Source organism: Acartia tonsa, chromosome 1 (genome assembly GCF_053477335.1).
Source record: "Acartia tonsa isolate MP-2025a chromosome 1, ASM5347733v1, whole genome shotgun sequence".
Taxonomy (NCBI): Eukaryota; Metazoa; Arthropoda; class Copepoda; order Calanoida; family Acartiidae; genus Acartia; species Acartia tonsa.
In genome coordinates, this window is record NC_137260.1 from 15,182,114 (window position 1) to 15,197,931 (window position 15,818).

The 15,818-nt window shown below is 32.6% G+C and overlaps 2 protein-coding genes across 3 annotated transcripts in view; one reads left to right on the top strand and one right to left on the bottom strand.

Annotated features, from left to right (window-relative positions):
- Nucleotides 1-71: 71 nt before the first annotated feature.
- Nucleotides 72-10,438, bottom strand: LOC145313547 (uncharacterized). The gene is made up of 11 exons (XM_080152999.1): nucleotides 10,262-10,438; nucleotides 8,197-8,241; nucleotides 5,843-5,910; nucleotides 5,386-5,494; nucleotides 4,379-4,434; nucleotides 4,141-4,181; nucleotides 3,775-3,820; nucleotides 3,396-3,479; nucleotides 2,870-2,941; nucleotides 2,259-2,351; nucleotides 72-783 (listed from the first exon to the last, which is right to left on the bottom strand). The coding sequence occupies exons 1-11, from the start codon at nucleotides 10,323-10,325 to the stop codon at nucleotides 718-720; spliced, it is 744 nt and encodes a 247-aa protein (XP_080009125.1). The 5' UTR covers nucleotides 10,326-10,438; the 3' UTR covers nucleotides 72-717.
- Nucleotides 10,439-14,899: 4,461 nt separating this feature from the next.
- The window catches only part of LOC145313563 (uncharacterized), an 84,774-nt gene continuing 83,855 nt past the window's right edge, over nucleotides 14,900-15,818 (top strand). The window contains exon 1 of one of the 2 annotated variants that reach the window (XM_080153019.1): nucleotides 14,900-15,206. The gene's annotated coding sequence lies outside the window, so the exon portion shown is untranslated. The remainder of the gene's footprint in view (nucleotides 15,207-15,818) is intronic. The other variant, XM_080153021.1, reaches the window with a different exon arrangement.

A 15,818-nucleotide genomic window follows, 5' to 3' on the forward strand; every position in this document is an offset into this window, starting at 1 on the left:
TCTACAGCCGGTAAGTCGAACGTTCCCTTATTGTATAGTAGCTTTTCTGCTAAATTAAGAAAATAAAAACCTTATATTTTGGTAGTATTTAATGTTCTGTTATTATTCCTGTTACTTAAGTTAAACAATGATATAAATATAGATAGATAGATAGATTTTTAATACAAATTGTAAAAATGTAAGAAAATACAGATATGGTATTATAGTTAATATGAAAATCATATAATAATGAAAACAAAAGCGATCATAATTAGCGCAGCAATAACATGCTAACTAATTCAATAAAGAAACAGTAGACTGTTATGCCTACATTCAAAGGTTATTAGATGACACCGTGGTTTATTAGCTTTTTCGGGGCATGCACTTCTACCACCCTCCGCAATTGAATATAAAGGGTGGAGTGTGTTTTTCCCCCTAAGTTTAACCCCTTTAAGGGACCTTGACCCTACGAGGCCAGTACCTGAGATGCTCTAACCCTGCAGGGCTACAATGCAACCCCCAAAAAATAACATAACCTGACCTACAGTAATAAACAAACTGGCCCAATAACTAACAACCCCCGCCCCCCTTATTTTCAATTTATTTTAAAAATAGATAGTGAGGTAGTTTCAGTGCTTAAATTGGTAAGTTTATTGTGAAAGAATTTGATTTTTTATTTTTTTATCACAGACAGTGGTTGATCCTACATCAAAGAGTAGCTTTGTCCAATAGTATAATTTAGTTGAGAATAGCTCTGATGTTTGGAATCCGCTTTTCCACCTCGGAAAGGAACTTCTCCTTTACCTGAAAAAGTAAAACAATAATGACTTTATTTATGTGTTAGTATATCCTAATATATTTTGAAAAGCAATGTTTTTAACATTCTACATTTTTATATTGGTTCAGGGATGGTTTTGGCTCCTTGAGGAAGAGGTGGGAAGCAGCCCACCCCCATCCCCATACCTTTGATGTGAAAAAATTAATAAACAAGGATGACAACTACTATAAAAGCGAAGCACTGGAACGGTAGGACAAACGGACATTAACACTTGTATAGTGTCAGAACTGAATAATCAGAATATAAATGTATAAATGTCAAAGCAAAATTGTAAGTAAAATTGTTGAAAACTGCTTGATACAGAATAATGTTTATGGACATACTTACATTTTTAGGACTTTATTATAGAGTTGCTTTGCTTATAATATTGTACTTTGTTGTCCCAGGAATCAGTATACCAAAAATCAGATCAATCGGATTATTAGATCATGTAAAAATTTGTTGTTAAAAAAGTAAAAAAAAATCAACATGTCTAAGATAAACGTACGGACATTCTGGACGGACGAACGGACGGACGTACGGACGGACCGACCCTAATTATAGAAAAGCTTCGCTTTTAAAAATAAATGTGAAGGATTTTTGATACCTTGAAATATAACTAATAGTGCCCAAAGAGGCTATGAGTGAAGCAATCAGATTACATAATCTATAATACAAAGTAGAACGATGTCTGTGTGTCTGTCTGTTTGTTTGTTTGTAGCGAAGGATCTCTCTAACCGCTGAACCGATCGGGTTCTCCTTTACAGGGTAGCTTCTCATAGGTCCCGGAAAGATTTTTAACTATTTTATTGACGGGGGGCAGACACCCACAACCCCCCAAAAAAATTAAAAATACCCCCCCAAAAAAAAAATTTTCTTCTTAAAACTAAAATTAAAATAGTTGGATCGATTACCCCCCCCCCCCCCCCCAAAAAAAAAAAATCCCCCCCCTCCCAAAAAAATTTTTCTTTTTAATCTAAAATACGAAAAATTGATTAAACCTCTTGGGACAAAGCCCCTAGAGGCTAGGGGCGAAGCCGCTAGTATGTTGATAAACAATCAAGCCCTTAGGTATCAAAATATTTTAAATTTAGCGATTTCATATAAATGATTGACTGAAATAAAACTAAAAATGTACCACACCTTTTTCTAAGAAATGTTCCAAAACGATAAAAATACATCAAGTCATTGTTTTATGACTCAACTTGCATATATATAAAATGGATTAGCTAATACTTCCGCTAATCAAACATTCCAACATAAAAGTTTTTCTTCTTCTAAATTTAGCGAATTTTTTTTTATCAGCACTTGAAAATGTAATAAAAAAGGAATAATTGGCTGATATTCAGAGATCCAATTGAAAGTCAACATAGTTAAATTAATGACCTACTGACGTTTGAAAATAGTGAATTTTGGCAGCTGATCATATATAATTTAGCTGCTACTATACAAAACTTTATACCTGAGTTTGCATAACCTCTTTCAATTTCTTGCCAACCACATCGGCAATGTAGGGGACTACATGTTCAGCAATATCACCAAGAGGTCCCAGTCCCTGTTTTGATAACAATAATAATAAGAAGAATATTTTTGGCTACATATTTTAAGTCAACAGATGAAGCAGCTTATAGTGCCTAATAAAATAATTACGGTATTAAATACAAATAATTAGTGATAGGCCAGTATTTTACCATTGGTCAATTACAATTTATACTGGCCTATCACTGGTCATTTGTATTGTATGACATCATTTTTTATTAGGCACTTTAAGATGCTTCTCAAAAGATATAATTAAATCTTCTTCTACACTGAAGTAACAGAATGTTTTGAAACAATCAAAAATATGGAGATTGTAGAATAGTTATTTACCGCATTGTATCATAGACAGCTTTCCACGTATAACAATAGATTAAAATCAGTATTGTTGGCCCCGATGCTAATATCTATTTAAATAATCGTGGAAAGTTGTCTGTAATACGATGCAATGCATAATTTTTCAGTATGGCTGAGAACCATTTGTAATCCAGCGGATATTAATCGGTTTCGAAGGCATACTGGAAATAAAGTTCTCACCTCTAAGTCGACATCAACATTTCCAACTTGGAAATCAAAGTTATGTTCAACTTTTGCACTTCTAACTGGCAACTAAACAGAAAATATATTTTCAAGTTTTAAATCCCCACCACCCCCCCCCCCCCTCTTTTTTTATTATTCATTTTTGATCTCCTTAGCCTAGTATACAAAAGACATAGGATGATTTTTTATCATGATTTTCTTTTGTTTGTACTTGTTTATGTTGAAGAAAAAAATGGTCGATCATCAAAAGTCTTTTGTGCACTGCGATCTAAACGTTTTTTTACAATGCTAGCGGCTGCGCCCCTAGCATCTAGGGGCTCTATATTCGAAGGGTAGAAAAATAGCATAAAACTATATGTACCTAGACTTATCTTTAAAGAATTAAATAGCCTAAAACTATCTCAAAGTCTATAAGAGGCTTCACTGTAAAGAGGAACCATATCGGTTCAGCGGTTAGCGAGATCCTTTGCTACTAACAAAAAAGGCTTATTACTTTATATTATAGGATAAGTTTTGACTTTACCTTAAGGTCCATCTCAAGACTAACATTATCAACTCTTGTCTTGATATCAGGATTTACTTTTACAGATTCTAGAGAAGCTTCGCTCTAAATAAATAAGATGATTAAAGTTAATTTGCCTATTGCCTGTAGAAGCTATGTCCCAAAAAAAGAATTGAAGGTCCCCTAAACTCACATTCAATTTTTGTTTGAAAGAATAATAATCAACGGTGTGCGGGGGATGTTTTGAATTAGTAAATATCTCTTACATGGGGAGGGAGGGGCATTCTCCCAATGAATAGAATAAAAACTTTCCAATACAAATTAAAAGATTTTCTGAAAGTTTTGACTAAAAAATACATATATATCTAATTATAAAAAGGATCATTATTTGATTCTTTACCTGAAAAGGAGCAGACAGATTCTCTACCCCAAGTTTGGCTCCTAATCTGAAATACAATCATGAATGTTATGAATTCAAATTTGTCCAGTATGGGATCGAAACCGATTAAAATCGGCTAGATTGGAAACGGTTCTCAGTCATTCTAAAAAAACCCGTATACATCGTATTACAGATAATTTTCCACGGATTTCAAAATAAAATTCACAAAACTAATACCAGTTTTCTTAGTCCGGGTCTTTGCTACCTTTGGGCTAACAATACTGGATCAATGTTGCAAGTTTTCATTTTAATATCCGCGGAAAGTGTCTATAATACTATGCGATAAATAGCTACTAATATATTAAATTTGTAGCTTTTTGATCTTACCTTACAGCCCCTTCTTCTTCCCAGGTAAGAACAACAGGACTCTTTAAAAAAATTAATCCATCAATTTCCAAAGTATTTAGAAATGTTTTAAATTTGAACACCATACCAACATTCTTTAAAATTAATAATGACTCACGGTTGATATTAGATAAAACATATTGCGAGAAAAAGCAAGATTTCAATTCAGATGACGTTTTCTTTTATTAAATTTTGATATTAAAAAGATTTTGATACTTACTAGTCTTTTTAGCCTTGAAAGTCCCTCCAGCAAACCATTTGACAATTTTAGTTCTCCTGTAAAATTATACACAATATATAAGACATTTGGACCAGGCAGGGTTGAATATGTAAGCTTTAATCAAGTGGCTATAATCACATATCAAACTAATGACACCTTATCCTTTGACTGCACGACCTAATGTAACATAGTAATGAGTTGGGTCAAGTTTAGGGGTAAAGGATTCTTTAAAATTTATTAATTGATTAAATCTAGCTCCGAGTTGAAGGATTAGCTGTACGTATATGACTAATCCAGGTATAATATAGATAGATAGATACCTGCTATTTTACTTGAGCAACTCTGGCACAGACATAAAACAAGTTGGAGTATATGCTGTACAGGACTATTCCAGGTATAATATAGATAGATAGATACTTGCTATTTTACTGTAGCAACTCTGGCACAAGCCCATGACAACTTGGAGTATCTGCTGTAAAGGACTATTCCAGGTATAATATAGATAGATAGATACTTGCTATTTTACTGTAGCAACTCTGGCACAAGCCCATGACAACTTGGAGTATTTGCTGTATAGGACTATTCCAGGTATAATATAGATAGATAGATACCTGTTATTTTACTGGAGCAACTCTGGCACAGACCCATTACAACTAGAAGAATCTGCTGTACAAAACTATTCCAGGTATAATATAGATAGATAGATACCTGCTATTTTACTAGAGCAACTCTGGCACAATCCAATGACAACTTGGAGAATCTTCTGTATAAAACTATTCCAGGTATAATATAGATAGATAGATACCTGCTATTTTATTGGAGCAACTCTGGCACAGGCCCATGACAACTTGGAGTATTTGCTGTACAAATCTATTCCAGGTATAATATAGATAGATATGTAGATACCTGCTTTTTTACTGGGGCAACTCTGGAACAAGCCCATGACAACTTGGAGTATTTGCTGTACAGCACTATCCCAGGTATAATATATATAGATAGATAGATACCTGCTATTTTGCTGGAGCAACTCTGGCACATACCCATAACAACTTGGAGTATCTGCTGAACAGGACCATTTTTGTCCCCAGGTATTAAAGGTACCACTGCTTCTGTTAACTGAAACACATATCACAAACTTAGTTAATTGTTTGATAGACAATACTAATGGATTTTAAGCAAAATTCTATCAATATTTTTTTAACTCTAGTATACACAGTTGGGGATATTTCATCATTTGTGTGCTTGTATTTACTTTTGGTCAGGTTAGGTTGTATTATATTGGATACAGGGTAGTCCAGCAGATTTAGGAAACTAGAGTATGGAACCGCACGGGATAAGCATTGAGGAATACCCCCCCCCCCTTCCTGTCATTTTAATTTTGATTATGAACAGAAACATGGGTTGGGTTGGGTGGGATTCTGTACTCGACTAGACACTTGATAAAAAAAACTCCTTAGTCCTTACCTTGTCAAGTCTGTAAGGAATGTTAATATTTGGAATAGCCAGTGGGTCCACTCCAATATTTTTCAAACCTAAAATATAACAATTTAAAACTAAATTTTGTCTAATTTTTAATTAAATAGGCTTAAAGTAACCAACCAAGTAAATATGACACTAGTGGCTGCTGCATATTTGGGAGAGAATTTATTCCAAAATGGCCTACATCATCTAATTCTTAAAACTTAGATTTAGAAATAAACTAATATAACCTAAAACTATCTCGAGGCCTAAGATTTATAAAACTTCATAGTTAGGACAGGATACAAAATTAACATGTTGGCCTTAATTATAGCTTCTTAAAAATGCGGATGCCACACAGACAAGGATATTATTATCTCTTTATTTCATTGCTCCAATTAATGATAAATATAAAGAACAAATAAATATATTTCTCGCATTCATTCGAATCCGGTGGATAGGAACCGGTTCTCATCCATACGAAAAAACTATGTCTAGCATCGTATCATATCCAGTTTTCTACGAATATAGAAATGTACAATCATAAGATTAAAACTAGTTTTTTTAGCCGGTGCCTTCGGCACCACGGGGCTAAAAAAACTAGTTTTAGTCTTATAATTGTACATTCTATATCCGCGGAAAGCCGTTTATAATACGATACGAGAAATAACTATTACTATAGCTTAAAAATGGAAAGATAAAATTAAACCTTTTGTTAAAGAAAACAAGAACGACAACATTCTAGAAAGCGATACTCAAAAATTAGGGATAATTTTAGAAATATTGGACTGTATTTTATACTGGTACCCAAAGTTTAATAATCTTATTAATTGACTTTAAAAATTTCATTCAACAGAAAGGGATAAATTTGATTATCATCATGAGGGAGGTAAATTCATTATCTTACCTCTTTGGATCCCCAAATAATCTGAAAAATAATGAAGAAACAAACAGTCATAACTTTGTGGTTTATCGTAATAGGAATTACCACTTAAAGTGTAGTCATTACATTAATTGTGAAAAATTTTGCGTCAAAATATCTTTACAAGAAAAACAGTAAAAGTGTTTGACTATGACGTCAGAAAAATTAACAATTAACCAATGAGAAGCCAGTATTCACAATGGTAAAATATATAGCGGCCTCTCATTGGTTAATTGTTAATTTTTTCTGACGTCTTAGTCAGACACTTTTACTTGACTAGACTTGTGGTCATGATTAAGTTCATATCATATTGTCTCAGGAATAGTCATACTGATTTGAAACACCCTAAATATGTAAAAGCTTCACTTTAAAAATGTATAAGGATGTTAAAGATGAAAAAGAGCAAATATTTGAACATCATTCAACGTAGGGTTTATGCAATTCTGCAATGTTTAGTTTAAGATAAGAAGTCAAACAAAAGTTGTGGTCATTTAACATTGAAGATTTTTAGAAGTTTTTTAACTTTAATTCCAAAAATTCAATGGATAAATGATGTACAACCCAAATAATGATACACAAAATTATCTCTTCTGTACATTAAAATTAGTGGTTAAAACGTTTGGACACTCAACTAAATGAACCAACCAAGGATATACGGAAAGTGTCATGTGTAACGTCATAAAAAACGTCTAAAAAGGAAGGATGAGAGCCTAAGAGGTGAAGTGGGAAAGGAAACCCTTAAAAAAGAGAAGGACATTTATGACGTCCCACATGACACTTTCCGCATATCCACCAACCAATCAAAATTCAAGAAAACTCCCCAAGGTTGATAAGCTAACGAATAAGAAAACGTTGTTGTAACATTTGGTGACTATTGTAATAAATATTCCAACATCCTCTTCCTCGCTATTAAAGAATAGGTAGGATGGTTGGGCATCAGAAGGGATTTTTACCTTATATAATTGTGTTTTGGGCTATTAAAATTGAATTTTATCTTTTTGTTTGAACACTGTTTTAAAGTGTCAATATTGATAATATTACCACATTAAAGTTTTAGCGAACTTTTTACTCTGAGATAAAAGGTTCAAATATTTAAATATTGTAAATACGTTATAAGAATGACGTCTTAAATATTAGAAATTATTAAGTTGTTAATTTTTCTAAATCAAATAGGAAAGAAGAGCTTAATTTTATTTCTCTAAAATAACCACATATAGTCAGACTAACGTTTTTCTAAAAATCTAATACTTCATTAATAATGTGTATAAACAAAATGCCTTTATTACAAAGCACTTGAAATCTTTCTATAATAGTTCTTTTTATCCCACCCCTTACATCAAACTCAAAGCAAAATATTTGAATAAATCATAATTAGTTGAAGGCTAAAGCACCCTCCACCCCACCCTAATTTAAGACCCTAAAAACGAATATAATTTACCTTCAGAAACTTCAGCCATTAATTTGTCAACGATGTCATCTAACACTGAAATACAAAAACACATTTTCTCGTATTCATTCGAATCCGGTGGATAGGAACCGGTTCTCATTCATACGAAAAAACCATGTCTAGCATCGAATTATATCCAGCTTTCTACGTATATAATCTCATAATTGTACATTCTATATCCGCGGAAAGCCGTTTATAATACGATGCGAGAAATAACTATTATTTTTCTCAATTTAAAAAAAAATATTTAACAATTAAAGTGTAAATAATCAGCTATATTTTTATCTATCTTGATTCAACTTTTGAAATCGCATTAATTAAACTTTCTGCATGTCATTATTAAAAAAAAACAAGGATGACAACATCCATAAAAGCGAAGCACTGAAACGGTAGGACAAACGGACATGAACACTTATATAGTGTCAGAATATAAATGTATAAGAGTCGAAGCAAAATTGTAAGTAAATTTGTTGAAAAACTGCTTTATACAGGATAATGTTCATGGACATACTTACATATTTAGGACTTTATTATAGAGTTGCTTCGCTTATAACATTATACTTTGTTGTCCCAGGAATCAATATACCAAAAATCAGATCAATCGGATGATTAGATCACATAAAAATTTGTTGTTAAAAAAGTAAAAAAATCAACATGTTTAAAATGGACGTACGGAAATTTTGGTAATGATTATAGAGTTGCTACGCTTTCTAAATCGTACCTAACTACTAAAGGATTCACCATGCAAAATTTGAAATCGATTCCATTGTCCATTCTAACATGCCTAAATTAACGAAAAAAGCTATCCGTTACGGACGGACGGACCGACCCTAATTATAACAAAGCTTCGCTTTTAAAAATTAAATCGTAAATTGGTATGAATGCAATTTTTGCTTCTGACTTTTCTGACTTCTGCCTTTAACTTAATTTACAGCTGATTTTTTTCCAATGAAATTTCACTTGACCATTTAGCATCTTATCTACATTCCCTTTGGACAAAGGGTATTTCTGTCCGTTTGTAATACTGAAATTAATTTTATTATATTCCTATATAATTTTTTCCATCTGTCTGTTTGTCTACCCATTCATCAATAAAATAATGGAGGAAGCCGATAAATAAATATCTTCAAAGGAAGCCTGCAAGAAATACACCGCTCTAACTGCATGCTGAAAGACTGCCAAAGTTACACAAATTTGTTTTGTTTAATAGTTTTGACTATGAAAATTGGTATTTTTATTGCATTAATGTATTCATGTAAACTTTGCATCCTAACTTTTGGTGAAAATTCGATGTTAATTTGGTTTTAAGGCGACGTAATTTAATTTCTAAATTTCTATCGTGACGTGTGGAAAACTTTCAAAATTTTCATATACCTATAAAAATGTCATTTTAAAATGCCTACAACTTTTTTGTTATTGAGGCTGAAGGCTTTAAATTTGGGGTATTGGGTTCACAGCAGTCTTTCAGCAGTTAGAGCGGTGTATATTTCTTGCAGGCTTCCTTTAAAATATTTTCATCTTTAATATTTACATATGTCATGTCTAATGATCAAACGAAAATGTTTTAAAAGAAATCAAATTTCATTAACTGCACCTACATTTTTATTTTTAATGAATGAAACAACTCCTTATTTTCAGAAGCGCAGCTACTCTAAAACTAGGGTCTGTGTGTACTTCACTTTAAAATTACGCCTGATTATTTACAAAAACAAAGAAAATTGAGTCTTTAAAAAACAATGAAATGTTATGGGGATTTGGTGTAGTTTTTCTCACTGGCTATATCTCCAAGGGGGGATGTCGTACCCCCCTTCCAAATAGCCTAAAACCTACAGACATCCTGTTACTTTATACAAAAAAAAAAGAAAATTGAGTCTTTAAAAAACAATGAAATGCTATGGGGATTTGTTGTAATTTTTCCCTCTGCCTATATCTCCAAGGAGGGATGTCGTACACCCCTTCCAAATAGCCTAAAACCTACAGACATCCTGTTACTTTAGTAAATTTGTTGTCTACCGATAAAAATGTTTGAATAAACAAAAGAAAATAAAAAACACACCTTCTTGATCCACAAACTTCATGGCATTTTCAGCCAAAAAGTTTTTAATTGCATCAAACGGCATTTTTGGTCACTATCTCTCTTCCAGCTCACTATATGCACTAATACAATGCAAATGCTTTTTTGTTGTCTCCTTCAGGTTCTTGAAGTGACTAATAGTAATATCTCTCACGCTGCACTGCTAGCAAAGTGGTGTTTGTACATTTCTGAAAGAAAACATTGTTAAAAATAGATATATTTTGGATGTTGCTCTCTATTGCATGCAAGGATATTAATTAACTCAAATAAAGAAATATATTTGGATCATGGAAAGAAAACGAAGTAGCGGGATTCGTCGTATTTTCACAGTATCTTTTTATAGGTTATTGAAATTAGGTAAATGTTAATGATTTTCCCGCAGGATTAGGAAATAGGCCCCCGGAGAGTCAAAGCCCCCCGCAGGTGCTAGAGATAATATAAAAGCTACTGTGAAAATACGACGAAACCTGCCACTTCGTTTTCTTTCCATGATATATGTTCCATGAAAAGAATAGTTATTTCTTTCATCGTATTATAAACGGCTTTCCGCGGATATAGAAAGTACAATTATAAGATTAAAACAAGTTTTTTAGCCCCGAGGTGCCGAAAACATTTATCTACATCAGGGGCAAAATTTGCTTGGGGGGGGTAATTACCCCCCCTGAAACCTGTTGGCAGGGGTAAATTTAGTTTACCCCCCCCAAAATTTACCCCCGGGGTAAAATTTTTTGGGGGGGGTAATTTAAATTTTATTAAATATATAGTATTAAAAATGCGCGCGAAGCGCGCAAAAATTTTTTTTATTAGAGATTTTTTATTTTGGGGGGGGTATTTACCCCCCCAAAATTGTTTGGGGGGGGTAAATACCCCCTCCTAAATGGTTGGAGGTGCCTACGGCACCCCCAGGGTAGGGGTAAATTTTAAATGGGGGGAGTAAAATGAAAAAAATCGTTTGGGGGGGGGGGTAATCGCCCCATTACCCCCCCCCCCTTGGACGCCTATGATCTAAATTTACTTTTTATATGAGAAAAATAATAAACTTTAATAAATATTTTTTTATTTTATTGTATAGGCACCAAAAATGCACAACATTTTGGTCTGTCCCGCCCACGAATACGCCAGGGAGGGAGATGACATTGAGCTGTTTATTACATTAGTCCCCAAAGTTTTATGTGATAACCTTGGGGACTTTTATTGAATTTTGATTGGTTTGTTTATTAAGTTTAGAATCCATACGTTTTAACCACCAATTCTATTCTACAGGATGGGTACTTTGTGTATTATCATTGAAGATGTACATCAATTTATCGGTCATTGTCTTATCCCTTTAGATCCCTGCGAATACACACTCCACACTTTAATCTTCAGTCACAAAGCAATAAAAAAACTTTATTGTAATTCAAACTAAATTCTTAGAAAATATTTACTCAGAGAGATATGGAAACCAAACAGTGATTGAAGCTTTCTTTTGAGTATTTTATGAATGTGTTAATGGATATATTGTCATGGAAAATTGTCGTCAAAGTTGCAAACTTGGACATCATTTATTGGTCAGTTCGTCCATCCAGTATACGGGGAGGAGATGGGTTAAATGGGGTATCGTTATTTTAGCCAACTGTAAGTTTCAATTTATTTTAGTACAGGAAAATTGAGTGCATCATCCAAGTAATAATATATCGATTAATGTGTTGTCCTAGCGTATAAACTTTCCTTGTCAATTTAGTCTTTTGCAATAAATTATGCAGTAGGAATTTGGGTAGACTTAAAATATAAATTTTTATATATTTATTATGGAAGTGTAGCTACTCTATACCTGTATCAATAAACCAGCGAATGTGGCACATCCGCTTGTCGTCGTAGAGGTGGTGAGTTCGATTCTCGTGTGAACGTTACGTCATAACAAAAGGTGTTATAATGATTCTTACTGCTGCTTTGTCAGATGCGCGACACTAATAGACAGAGTAGAGGGAATGAATTGGCCAAATTCAGGCGCAACTCATTACCATTCACATTTAGACTTACAGACAGGTCATATTGCAATCAAAGAATTGTGAGTTACTTGACATAACTCCTCGGGTTTTTGGACAGAAAAGGAAAGATTGCTTGTTGAACCTGACCTGGACTTAAGTTTTTAGGCTATATCTTTTTAATTTCAATAATAATTAATTTAGTAGCTTCGCAAATTAGGAACATAGTTGTCCTAGAAACTTCAATGTTTTGTTTATTTTTCTTTCTGGGCAGAAAAAGGAGTATTTTTTGCAACTTCATTTAACTTATTTCAAGCAATTTTACAGGCATACTGCAGACTTTAAAAGCCTGCTTTTCGAGCAAAAGAAAAAAATAAGTAAAATGCAATTTCCTCAGGGATCTTAAGGGATCAGACAATCTACGATGAATGGATGAGAACAAAATTACCGGCTTCTGTAGATTAAAATTATTGGTTGAAAAGTTTGGACATAGTTGGTATGAATCAACCAAACTTCGAGCTTTTTTATAAGTACCCAAGGTTTATTGCAAACAATTTAAAGAACGTATTTTAAAACTTTTTTTACCATTACAATTTATATCAAATATCCCCTTCCTTCCTAAGTTTTGCAGACTTTAAAAGGCCTTGCCCTTTTCTTTTGTATATGGAATGCAAAATCCGTGCTTTATATTTATAAAAAGAATCCCAAAGCAGGAATGGAGAAATGTGAAACTATTTTTTTTTTATATCTTACTTAGATAAATCCAGAAAGAATTCTTGCTTTAATTGGTTGATAACCAATAACCTTACAATACATTAATTTGTGGAAAGCACTTTTTGTTTGTTTGTAGTACTTTTAAGATCTTGTTAAAGAACACCTAATCAAGTCTCAATTTCAGGCTTCGCCTATATGATCTCGGAATTTGTTTTTAGCTAAGTTTCATCCTTAAAGATCTATGTTTTGCTAGTGACTCAGCCGCTTAGTTTCAGTAAAACAAGGATGACAACATCCATAAAAGCGAAGCACTGAAACGGTAGGACAAACGGACATTAACACTTATATATTGTCAGAACTAAATAATCAGAATATAAACATATAAGAGTCGAAGCAAAATTCTAAGTAAATTTGTTGAAAAACTGCTTTGTACAGGATAATGATTATGGACATACCTACATTTTTAGAACTTGATTATAGAGTTGCTTCGCTTATAACATTATACTTTGTTCTCCCAGGAATCAATATACCAAAAATCAGATCAATCGGATGATTTGATCACATAAAAATTTTTTGTTAAAAAAGTAAAAAAATCAACATGTTTAAAACGGACATACGGACATTTTGGTAATGATTATAGAGTTGCTACGCTTTCTAAATCGTATCTAACTATTAAAGGAATCACCATGCAAAATTTGAAATCGATAGGACAATTCTAACATGCCTAAATTAACGAAAAAAGCTATCCGTTACGGACGTACGGACGGACAGACCCTACTTATAGAAAAGCTTCGCTTTTAAAAATATACCTATAAGATCTGCAATGTAAATTTATATTTATAGTTCTGTACTCCAGGTATGTAATAATTTAAGTATTTCAAAATCTATTTGACCATTCTATTGTAGTTTCAGGTATTTATTCATTGGTGTTGTAGGTTTTTTTATTTATAATTTTCCAATGGAAGGCGACAATTATGATTTTAGAGCCAGGTTTTAAAATAAATATCAAAATGCATTGTTTTCATTAACAAATGATTTCTCCAAAGTACATATTGATTTAGGATTAGATCTTTCAATTTTTATTTACAAAAAAGGATCATTTTTGCCCCAGAACAACATCGAAAATATCAAAAAATGTACGAGAAACTTTAAAAATAGTAGTACATTATCATAAATTATAGTATTTTGATATAGATATATGTGCTAACGTATTCAAGATTTATACATTTTATGCGTAATTTCAACTGAAGCGCAGTTTTACTGATTTTTGATTGACACTTATATTATGGTCATTTTAGTAAGAAAAAGAAAGCAGTCCGTTGCGTAATTTGCGTAAACTTAGAAGCAGACAGAAATTTAAATAACCTTTTAGCCAATGAGAGAAAAGTGTTTATGTGCGTCCAGCCAATGGGAAAGCGTCATGTTTTGCGTAACCGTCATAGTGCGTCCTATAGAAGAGGGGGGAGGAAAGTGTGTTGTAAAATTACCTTCCCCTTCTATTGCTTTCACCTTGAATTTCTCCTTAGTTTCCTGTTACCCCACAGTACAAAAGAGCCCCCTTTTCTGCCTTTCTTAATTGTGTTGCCACCCCATAATAATTTGATTCTTTTCTGATTAAAAGAAAAGTTTGATAAAAGTATCCATTTTCTAAAAAGATAATTTAAAAACAAAATAAAGATTGAATATGCTCCCCGCTAATCGTGGTAATGAAATAACCCTCAAACTACAGAGTTTTTTTTAATAAATATGTTCTATTGTAAACAAAAAAATATACGTCATCAAAGGTGTAACTTATTGGACTTTCATGCCATATTTTTAAAATAGATCTATACTTCTAAGTTAAAAGTTTTCATTGGTGTTAATTTTCAAAGTTTCCAGTAAAAAAAAAACGACGACTCAAATTTTGGTCCTTTTATTAGTAAAGGTTGGCAACATTTAAAAAGTTTTGTGCGTAAAATCACGCATTTCTTCCCCGACCACTCTCCCCTTCGTCAGCCTTCCCTTTTAGCAGACGAATCAAAAGAATTTCAACCGTCACACACACACACACACACACACACACTTACACACACACACACACACACACACAGAAAACAGATGATTTGTTGTGGGGGGGAAGATTTGTTGTTGGGAAATTTCCATGTACATACACAACTTTAATATAGAAATCTGAGACTTCTTTGTTGAGAAAATATTTAAATATTTTGTGATATTAACGTGCAGCTATACATATATTTTTAAATAAGGTAAGTTTTAAGCTATTTTTATGTATTTTTTACAGTTATGCCGGTTTTCGTCATTTTTTTATGAAAAAGTTAATTTTTTGTTATTTATGCGCCGCCGCATGAAAGGTTTAGTGGTTTATAAATTTTAATAATTTTAACTTAATTACTTTGCGTCGGTGATTTCTTTTGTATTATAGTTCGATTGTTACTCTTTATTTTTTTTATTTAAAATATCATGTCTTAATAATTCAACGTGTTAAATCTGATAAACTTAATGCGTCAATATTGTTAAAGGGCGAATATAGGTTTGATATAATATGAGCTTATTTCAAAGGTGCCATTATATAGATTATAAATAACTTAAGGATATTGACATATCTAATTGTATAAGTCTGTTTATAGCTTAAAACCTTTCTAACTCAAGATAATATTATGTAATAAGTGTGGTTCCCTAAGAACCCAATTACCCTAGCATCACACAAGCCCAGCCAGAAACGTCGTAAGAAAACTCGCGTGCGATATATCGTATTTTATCGCCAATATCGTATTTACGATTTTTTGCGAAAATATAGTAAATATCGCCTGAAGTTGCTCACGATATCTTTGCTAATTTTGCGACAAAATCGTATTTAC